The sequence below is a fragment of the Acinonyx jubatus genome, chromosome C1 (assembly GCF_027475565.1).
Source record: "Acinonyx jubatus isolate Ajub_Pintada_27869175 chromosome C1, VMU_Ajub_asm_v1.0, whole genome shotgun sequence".
NCBI classification, from domain to species: Eukaryota; Metazoa; Chordata; class Mammalia; order Carnivora; family Felidae; genus Acinonyx; species Acinonyx jubatus.
In genome coordinates, this window is record NC_069381.1 from 104,163,758 (window position 1) to 104,173,921 (window position 10,164).

Consider the following 10,164-nt stretch of genomic DNA (forward strand, 5'->3'; position numbering starts at 1 on the left):
CATAGATTTCCATGGTGGTGGCTCGAAGATTTCCACTCAGAGACTCTGATTGACATCTCAATACAGTCACTATTACCCGTGTAAAGTCTCGGGGCGCGTAGGAGAGTCCTAGGTCCAGAGGTCCAGTGACTCCTGTGCAGGATAACAGAACCGCTTTTAGTAATCGCGTCCGGTGCTGAGCTGCTGCGTACGCGACCGGCTGTGGAGGTTCGCGGACAGGGCAGCCCGCGCGCGAGGTGGCAGCCAGTGCTAGCATCTGTATTATGAATATCAAAGCAACTCATTTACGGAGGATCCCCACCCTTTCTCCCGCCTCCAGGGGGCGTGGCAACAAAGCGCGGGAAAACCGGCTTCGACTCCACCCCCACCCCGTGCTGGGGGCGGGGAAAAGGAGAGCCCTAAAATGGGAAATGGAAGCGAGGGTCGGTCCCATCCAGTCCCCGTGCTCAGGAAGCCTACCAGCATGCCGCTTTAAGATCCCTTTCGACATGGCTCAGGCCACGCCAGCACTCTAACGTCACCTCTCCTCCACTTCCGGTCTGCAAGGCCGTCCCGGGCTCCTGGTGCCGGTTCCTTCCACACTCATAACTAATCCCGCCCCCACTGCAAGCGCTCCTGCAGAGGGAGAAGGTAGGGGTAACGCCATCGCCCAGGAGCTGGCCCGCGCGAGAACCCCATCCGTGCAGGTTATATGACGATTTAGACAGTAGGAAGACTGCAAGGAACTGGTCAACCAGATGACGTAATGTTTTGGGTAACGTCCCATTTTGTGACTTCTGCACGGCATAACTGACATTGGGGTTTAGCTTGAGAAGACAATGCAAGCGGATCTACGCATCCGGGCTTCGTTAGGAGTCAACGAGGCGCTCCTCAAAGTGCCCACCAAATAGAAGCTGAGAGTTCTTTTAATTTGCATAAGTGAACTGCAGGCTTCAAGGATTGTGGCCAATAGGGAGTGAGGGGGCGGAGACGCACCTGGGATAGTCACCGCCTCTAGAGGGAAAGCAGGGGATCAGATTGGCTTCTTTCTAAGCGACTGTAGCGGAAGCCAGTCATTTTTGAGATGCCCAGATGGGGCAGGTGGGCCCGGCGCAGCCAATGGGGAGAGGCATCTTCAGAAGGACTAGGTTCCTTGCCCAATGAGGCTGGGAGGACTGTGAGGGGCTAGTTCCGAGCGGCAGTACTTAAGGCCAACCCAGTGCGGGGCCGGGAGGGGCGCAGTGCTGAACGACGGGAGCGTGGGCCAATGGCGAGTGCGGAAGCGGGCAGCCCAGACCTGGAACGCGGAGGGAGCTGAAGGAGGGGGAGGCTGAACGGGAGAGAAGCAGGAAGTAGCGGCAGCCGCGGGGAGGGCGGCGGCGGTGGCGGTGGCGGTGGGAGCAGGCGAGAGACCGCCGGGTCTCGGCCCGCACTTGGAGCGGAACAAGTAAGCATACCTGGGGTAATACCCGCCCTTGGCCCCGCCCCCGGGGGGGCGGGTAAATACCCCCGCCCCTCCCCCACTTGGTCAACTACCCCCTTCTCCGCGCCGCCCCCCTGGGGCGGCTTCTAGGAAGGCCCCGCCGGCGCCTCCATCCCTTGAGGCGGATGGGCGAAACTCCCAGCCTGTTGAAAGCACAGCCCCCTGCCGGGTAAACGTGGAGGGAGGGTCAGGGTCCCCAAGTCTAGGCGCCCCGAGCCCAAGAGGCGCCCGAAGCGCGGCCCGGTGACTGGAGGCTGCGGGATGTCGCGACCTAAAATGGTGTCCGTGTCCGGGGGCGGGGGCGGGGGAGCTGGGCCTGGCCGGAGCGGAGCCTGCACCCCGACTGGGTGCGGGTCAGCGTCCGGGCCCGGGCGGGACTCGGGCTCGCGCCCCGGTCCGCTGCGCGCCTTCGGCTCACTCGCGTCTCGAGGGATCCTCGGGAGTCTGCGGGAGGAGGAGGCTGTGCTGCGCCGGGACGAGGGGAGGAGGTCGGAGTTGGGACGGACCCCGGTCGGAGAGCTGCGAGTCACGCAAAGACCGTCCCCTCCCCACTCCTCTCTTTCCACGCGCCTTCCCTACTCCTGTGAAGTCCTGGGCCGGGAGGTGCTGTGCGGCAGATCCCGTGGGGCCTGGCCTGGCCGGCCCCCGTCCTTCCCTCCGCACGCCTGTGGGAGCGAGAGAAGCGCGGTGCGCCTCAGTTTCCCCAGCGGCTTTTCCTCTGTACACCCCGCCCCCTCCTCGAAACCCCGGACATCTCCCCGCGCCGGCCCTCGGCAGATGGCAGGGACTTAATTCCACCCGCTGCCCAGCTTGGCGGCAGCCTAATCGCCCCCGGCCGCCGGCCCCTCGCCCTCCTCTGCGCTGCAGGCCCCGGGCCAGGGGAAAGGGCAGTGGAGCCCCCTCCCGACCCAGGCCAGTTCACCCTCTTCCTGTTCAGCCCCTTCCTTTGGTGTTTGGGGAAGAACAGAAGGAAAGGGTTGGGGGGAGGGCCGGAGCCCAAGAGTTCGGGCACAACGGCCGCAGAAAAGGCCTCAGCCGTGGGGTGGGGGGGAGCCTCTTTGGCCTTGAGCTCCCGCTGCTTGCTGGACTGCCCGCTCCTGGCTATCCTGGCTATCGCATGACCTCTAAGTCACTTGGACGCCAAAGGGGGAGTTGCTTGGGGAGGGTGAGTGGGCATATGTTTCCTTGTAGTCCCCAGTGATCTGTGCTTCACCAACCCGCTTTTCTGGTGGCCAGGGTGGAAGGTAGCTCGGGTTTCTCCTGTTGGGGAGACAGCCAGGCAGAGGAGGGCCCTGGCTCTCCATCAGGGCAGAGGCAAGGGATGGAGGGCTGTGTTTAAACCCAGAAACTGCAGAATTAAGTAGGGGGTGATGAGGGGAAACTTCCCTTTCTTTCTCTAGTTGGTACCCTCTTCCTCTACCCTACCTTCCTCCCAGCATTGCCAGCTGCCACCTGCTGGGACTGTCTTCCAGTTTCGGTCTAAAGGCTGGCAGGAGGTGAGAGAATTGGCCCTGGGAAGTGGCTTGCATCCTGGGCAGAGAATGTGTAAGGACAGAGACTTCTTCAGTTTCTTCCTCTTAGATATGGAAACACTTTTGGGGAGAAACTGGTGAGGAACAGACCCGGGTTCCCCACAAGCCCTAGGCTATCCTTCTTGTTGGTTTAGTGCTACATGAGTCTTGTGGGATGTGTGTGTGTGTGTGTGTGTGTGTGTGTGTGTGTGTGCGCGTGTGTGCGCGTGCACGTGAGCGCACGCGTGCACGTGCGGGCGCGTACACTGGGCCAGGTTGGGGTTGGGCGAGACTTCCTGGACTGGTGTTGCCAAGGGAAAATGAAAAGGGGAGGAGTATGAGTTCGGAGCAGAAGTGACAGGAGTGAGGGGGATTGGCTTTTCCCCTTTGTGGCGGCTGTGCTGGGTAAGTTACCCTGGAGTTTTGGCCCTGAGAGAGCAGGATCCAGGGAGAGTGGAAGGGAGGAGGGGCTGGCCCAGGGAGGGCCACGGGAGGGCAGAGGCACTCTGGGGAAGGTAGGTGAGCTAGCAGCAGGTGTTTGTGACAGGAGAGGCCTAGGCTGGGGCCCTTGTGACCAGGGTGCCGTCACGGTTTTCCCCTCTGTCTCTGTCTCTTTCTGTTCCTGTGTCTTATTCTTTCCATCTTGGTCTCTTGGGTGGTTTCCCTCAGTCCACTTCTCCTTGATAACCAAGCTAGATCTCCAGGTGCCAGTGATGACCCCAAGTCTCCAGACTTAACCCCTGATTCTTCTCTCTGACCCCAGTCCTGGATTTTCAGTGCTTATTCCTTCCTAGCTCCTCCTTGACCTGACTAGTCCTTGTTTGTCTCAGCTGTAATAACAAATCTTCTGGGTTCTGACTCTCAGGGTTACGATTCCTATCATGCTCAGACTCACCCTGTAATGTATGGATTACTTGGCCCTCCTTTTCAAAAGTAAGGCAGTGGACAGCAGGCCATTGATAAAGCTGGAACTAGAATCATTTCTTACATCTTGGTCTAAGTCACTGTCTCTTTGTACACTGACCTTTCAGATCTCTGTGGACCCCCAGAAGATCCCTGAAGAAATTGTGAATGGGTCCCGTGCTGCCTTGAATGAGCCCTTAGCCCCAGAGCATTGTGTACATTTTGCTCCTTTATTGATTAATTGATTGGTTCTGTGCAGGGCCCAGGAGGGGCTGAGGCAGTTTTAACCAAGATGTTCACTGAACTCGTCTGTCTCTGTTGCCCTTGTCTCTCAGCTGTGTTTCTGAGAAGTGCCTTTTCCTCGGCTTTTTCTGGATCTTGGTGTCTTCCCTGGAATGTGCACACTACCTGTCTTTCAGTTTTAGGGTTTGGCAGACTTCCACCAGCTCCCTAGGATTTGCGCAGCGGTAAAGGTGTGCCCAGGTCACGTTGTGTGCAGGTCCTGAGCAGGTGAAGCTGGAACTCTCCAGGGAGGAGGGCCGGGGTCCCTGCCTCCAGAGGGCTCAGTTTCTCCTCCTTTCTTCTGTTTTCATCAGGTTGGGGACCCGCTGCCATGGGGGACATGAAGACCCCTGATTTCGACGACCTCCTTGCTGCCTTTGACATCCCTGACATTGATGCGAATGAAGCCATCCACTCTGGGCCAGAAGAAAATGAGGGGCCCGGAGACTCAGGGAAGCCAGAACCCAGCGTAGGGGGTGAATCTGGAGAGGCAACAGCAGCAGCTGCCCGGGATGGCCCCGAGATTCCAGCCCAGGCCTCTGATCATGGCCTGCCACCCCCAGACATCTCAGCAGTCAGCGTCATTGTCAAGAACACTGTGTGTCCCGAGCAGCCTGAGTCCCCGGCTGGAAGTTCAGGAGGGGACGGGACCCGGGCTGTGGGGGTGACTAAGGAAGGGCCTGTGGGAAATCGTCTGATGCAGAATGGTTTTGGGGGCCCTGAGTCATCCCTTCCAGGTACACCCCACTCTCCAGCTCCTCCCAGTGGGGGTACCTGGAAAGAAAAAGCCATGGAAGGCAAAGCTCCTTTGGACCTTTTTGCTCATTTTGGGCCTGAGCCAGGGGAGCACCCTGATCCCCTCCCTCCCGCTGCACCCTCCCCGCCTCAGGAAGGGGCCATGACCCCACCTCCTTTCTCTTCTCCCTTTGAGCTGTCCCGGGAGAATGGCCCAGCCTTGCTGTCGTCTGGTTCTCCCCCACCGCTGGGGACCTTGAAGCAAGACGGCTGCAGCCCCATTCATCCTCCGGGCCTAGCCGGGCTAGGCTCTGGCTCTAGCCCTGAGGCCATGGACATTCCTGCCGGCGCCTCACCTCCCCAGGTTGCAGGGGTGCCCTTCTTCAAGCAGTCTCCAGGGCATCAGAGCCCTCCTGCCTCCCCCAGAGTGCCCCGCTGTCAGCCCCTGAAGGAAGAGGAGGAGGAGGAGGGGCCGGTGGCCAAGTCTTCCCCCAGAAGTCCCCAGAGTCCCTCTAGTGGAGCCGAGGCTGCAGATGAGGACAGCAACGACTCCCCTGCCTCTTCCAGCTCCTCAAGGCCTCTCAAGGTGCGGATCAAGACCATTAAAACGTCCTGCGGGAATATCACAAGGACGGTAACCCGGGTCCCGTCAGATCCCGAACCCCCTGCCCCCTTGGCCGAAGGGACCCTCCTAGCTGAGGCTGGCCTCCTGAAGCTATCCCCCGCGCCCCCGACCCCTGAGGGTCCAAAGGTGGTGAGCGTCCAGCTGGGTGACGGTACACGGCTAAAAGGCACCGTGCTTCCTGTGGCCACCATCCAGAACGCAAGTACGGCCATGCTGATGGCAGCCAGCGTGGCCCGCAAGGCCGTGGTTCTGCCTGGAGGTGCTGCCACCAGCCCTAAGACGATGGCTAAGAATGTGCTAGGTCTGGTGCCCCAAACATTGCCCAAGGCCGAGGGGCGGGTGGGGCTGGGGGCTGGGGGGCAGAAGGTGAACGGTGCCTCGGTGGTGATGGTGCAGCCCTCCAAGCCGGCCCCCGGGCCCGGGGTGGGCGGTGGCACGGTGATCTCGCGGACTCAGTCTAGCCTGGTGGAGGCCTTCAACAAGGTCCTCAATAGCAAGAACCTGCTGCCTGCCTACCGGCCCAACCTGAGTCCTCCGGCCGAGGCCGGGCTGGCCCTGCCTCCAACCGGCTACCGCTGCCTTGAGTGTGGGGATGCCTTCTCACTGGAGAAGAGCCTGGCAAGGCACTATGACCGCCGGAGCATGCGCATCGAGGTCACCTGCAACCACTGCGCCCGCCGCCTGGTCTTCTTCAACAAGTGCAGCCTGCTGCTGCATGCCCGAGAGCACAAGGACAAAGGACTCGTCATGCAGTGCTCACACCTGGTCATGAGGCCCGTTGCTCTGGACCAGATGGTGGGGCAGCCGGATATCACGCCCCTGCTGGCTGTCCCTCCTGCCCTCGGACCTCCAGCCTTGCCTGCCCTGGGCAAGGGGGATGGGGCCATCACCGCTGCCATTACCGCAGTTCCTGCCGAGGCCCCTGTGCTGCCGCTCTCCTCCGAGCCCCCTGCTGCCCCTGCTACCTCGGCTTACACGTGTTTTCGCTGCCTGGAGTGTAAGGAACAGTGCCGGGACAAGGCAGGCATGGCTGCCCACTTCCAGCAGCTTGGGCCCCCCGCCCCTGGGGCCAACAGCACTGTGAGTTGCCTTTCACTGCCCTTCCCCGGGGTAGAGCCCGATGCCCGGGGAGTAGGACCTGGGAGGGGGTTGGGAGCTTAGGGGAGGTCACAGGGGACAGGCCACTGCTCACTGTCTTGTTTCCACCCCCTCGACAGGTGTGCCCCACCTGTCCCATGATGCTCCCCAATCGCTGCAGCTTCAGCGCCCACCAGCGTATGCATAAGAACCGGCCTCCCCACGTCTGCCCTGAGTGTGGGGGCAACTTCCTGCAAGCCAATTTCCAGACCCATCTCCGGGAGGCCTGTCTGCATTTGTCTCGCCGTGTGGGATACAGGTGCCTCCTGCCTTCCTGCCCTGTTGTCTTGAGACCATCTATCCCCACCCCCAAGCCCACCGTTGTGCAGCTCGGCACTTTGTGGCCCAGTACCAGCCTTTTAGCCGGTCTTTGAGGGAGCGCCCCATCTCCCCTGCTGAACTCCTCCTCCTGGGATCTGTCTGCCTTTGCCCTGCCCCCATGGAGAGCAGAGAAAGCCCCAGACCACTCTCCACACGCCTCCCTCAAGGAGCAGGGTCTGTTCACCCCTCCCGTCCCCACCTTGCTCATGCTCCGTCGCCGATGAGCTTCTAAGTCCAGCGGCTCCGGGGATGAGAGGGCTGGGGGACAGGCTGGAGCTGCCCCACCTTACCTCCACGCTCCGTGCCCCCCAGGTGCCCTAGCTGCGCAGTGGTGTTTGGGGGTGTGAACTCCATCAAGTCCCACATCCAGACGTCGCACTGCGAGGTTTTCCACAAGTGCCCCATCTGCCCCATGGCCTTCAAGTCTGCACCCAGCGCCCACGCCCACCTGTACACCCAGCACCCCAGCTTCCATGCGCAGCAGGCCAAGTGAGACCTGGGAGGGGGTGGGGCGGGCCGGAGTGGGCTTGGGGCCCTACTGGCCAGGGTGTCTGCACTGTCCTCTCCGCCCACACAGGATGATCTACAAGTGCGCCATGTGTGACACGGTCTTCACTCACAAACCCCTCCTCTCCTCACACTTCGACCAGCACCTGCTGCCCCAGCGTGTCAGCGTCTTCAAGTGCCCGTCTTGTCCTCTGCTTTTTGCCCAAAAAAGGACCATGCTGGATCATCTCAAGGTATAGAAGTTAAGGGACAGAGGCGGGGGTGGAGGTGGGTGGTGTGCTCAGCTGTGGTGACCTGGGGCTGGGGTCACATGACCTTCAGGAAGTGGGGGTGTGGGAGCAAATGCCACTGGCTGAGCCAGGCCCTCCCCTGCAACGGCTGCACCCTTGTCTCCCTCAGAACACCCATCAGTCCGGGCGCCAGGGGGAGGACACTGCTGGGAAAGGGGCCGCGGGTGCCCTAACGACCCCCAAGGCTGAGCCCGAGGAGCTGGCCGTGTCTCGGGGAGGAACAACCGTCCCCACTGAGGAGTCGTCTTCATCCTCGGAAGAGGAAGAACTACCCAGCTCCCCCTCACCCCCTCGCCCAACCAAACGGCCCCGGCGGGAGCTAGGGAGCAAAGGCATCAAGGGTGGTGGGGGCGGGGGCCCTGGAGGCTGGACCTGTGGCCTTTGTCACTCCTGGTTCCCCGAGCGAGATGAGTACGTGGCTCACATGAAGAAGGAGCATGGCAAGGTGAGTGGGGCTCCCCCTCGGGCATTGGTCTGTGTGGCCTTGGAGGGGCAGTGGCCTGGAGCCTGGCTCTGAGCTGCCCCGCCCTCTGCTCTCTCAGTCTGTGAAAAAGTTTCCCTGTCGCCTGTGCGAGCGCTCCTTCTGTTCCGCCCCCAGCCTGAGGCGCCACGTCAGGGTCAATCATGAGGGGATCAAGCGAGTTTACCCATGCAGGTAACCCTTGGCTGCTTGCCGCCTCGTCCCCCTCCTCATTCTGCCCAGCAAGTGACCCGCCCACCCCATGCCCCCACCCCCACTAAGTACCTGCCAACCCGAGTCTTGTCTTGAGTGGACTGAAGGTTGAGGTCTCCTCTCTGGGAGCCCCCACCCCGCCCCGCCCCGCCCCACCCCACCCCACCCCACCCCACCCCACCCAACCTTGAGTCCTAGGCCTTGGTTTCTGGGCTGTTCCCCTGGTGCCCACGCTCCGCACTCTCCCCCTCTAGGTATTGCACAGAGGGAAAACGCACCTTCAGCAGCCGCCTGATCCTGGAGAAACACGTCCAGGTTCGGCATGGCTTGCCACTTGGGTCCCAGTCCCCTGGCCGGGGTAGCACCCTGGCTCGGGGCCCCGGTGCCAGAGCCCAGGTAGGCAGAGGCCCGGCCCACTGTGTCGGGGCCCTGGGGCTGGAACGCCGCAGGATTCTAGGCCTTGGCCTCGGGAAGCTAGGTGGGTGTGCCCGGGACCATGCGGGGTGATGGGGAGGCCTAGTTTCTGTACTCTCTCCTCCAGGGGCCAGGACGGAAACGCCGCCAGTCCTCTGACTCTTGTAGTGAGGAGCCTGACAGCACAACACCCCCGGCCAAGTCCCCCAGGGGTGGGCCCAGCTCAGGAGGCCACGGGCCCCTGCGTTACCGGAGTGGTGGCTCAGTGGAGCAGAGCCTTATGGTGGGGTTGAGGGTGGACGGCGGTGCCCAGCAGTGCCTCGACTGTGGCTTGTGCTTCGCCTCCCCAGGCTCGCTGAGCCGGCACCGTTTCATCAGCCACAAAAAGAAACGGGGTGTGGGTGGTGCCAGTGCCCTGGGCCTGGGTGATGGGGAAGAGGTCCCTCCTCCACTGAGGTCTGATCCAGAGGGTGGAGAGTGCCCCTTGCCTGCCTCTGGGGGCCCGCTGACCTGTAAGGTCTGTGGTAAGAGCTGCGACAGCCCCCTCAACCTCAAGACCCATTTTCGCACACACGGCATGGCGTTCATCAGGGCTCGGCAAGGGGGCAGTGGGGACAACTAGGCCTGGGCCTGAGTTGACCAGCCCTCTCCCCTCCCTTTTTGCCGGGAGCCTGGGTCACTGCTGCTGTGTGGTCCCTGGACTAGGGATTTCATCCTAATTCACATTTTGTTCAGCTCCTCACCCCCATCCCCCAAACACAACAGGCTTTTGAGGATTATAGTGGTTTGCAGTCCCCTTTGGGTTTGGCCCGTGGGTCCTAGTAGAATGGGCCCTCCATTCCTCCTTTCTGAGCCCAACACTAATTACTCTCCTGCTGCAGACCCCCGAGGTGGGTCTGGGGGTGGGAGGAGGGACTTTCCTAGGCCACTGGGGCCCTCAGGATGCTTCTCCACCCTCAAGGGCCTGGCCCTGCCCCTGTACCACCCCTCAGACTCCCTGGCACTTGAGCCCCCGACCCCTGCAGTGCCTTTCACTTTTTTTTTTTTTTTAATCCAGAAATCCAGAGGGGGTTGGTGGGGACGAGTGTTGTCAAGGGAGGGCCCAAGGGAGAGGAGTGGACAGGCTCTCAGGAATCCTTTATTCTTGTAGTAATAATACTAACAGTGGGGAAATGGGAGGGAGAAAACCAGACCATTAAAACTGCTCATGGTTTAATCCCCATTCAGGCTCCTCTTTTTATGTGACCTAGACACTGGGGACTTGACAGGGAGCTGGTGAGAGTCAAAACTGGGGAGGCCCTTCC

At 61.3% G+C, this 10,164-nt stretch overlaps 1 protein-coding gene across 7 annotated transcripts; it reads left to right on the plus strand.

Annotated features, from left to right (window-relative positions):
- Nucleotides 1-529: 529 nt before the first annotated feature.
- Nucleotides 530-10,082, plus strand: ZNF687 (zinc finger protein 687). 7 transcript variants are annotated; one of them, XM_053214790.1, is made up of 10 exons: nucleotides 1,311-1,426; nucleotides 4,296-4,386; nucleotides 4,473-6,598; nucleotides 6,736-6,914; nucleotides 7,289-7,465; nucleotides 7,554-7,716; nucleotides 7,883-8,218; nucleotides 8,316-8,428; nucleotides 8,701-8,842; nucleotides 8,988-10,082. In XM_053214790.1, the coding sequence occupies exons 3-10, from the start codon at nucleotides 4,490-4,492 to the stop codon at nucleotides 9,480-9,482; spliced, it is 3,714 nt and encodes a 1,237-aa protein (XP_053070765.1). In that variant the 5' UTR covers nucleotides 1,311-1,426; nucleotides 4,296-4,386; nucleotides 4,473-4,489; the 3' UTR covers nucleotides 9,483-10,082. The 7 variants fall into 7 exon arrangements, with proteins under 7 accessions (XP_026911986.1, XP_026911988.1, XP_026911984.1 ...); XM_053214789.1 differs by lacking the exon at nucleotides 1,311-1,426 and adding an exon at nucleotides 1,645-2,958; XM_027056185.2 differs by lacking the exons at nucleotides 1,311-1,426; nucleotides 4,296-4,386 and adding an exon at nucleotides 530-630.
- Nucleotides 10,083-10,164: the final 82 nt, after the last annotated feature.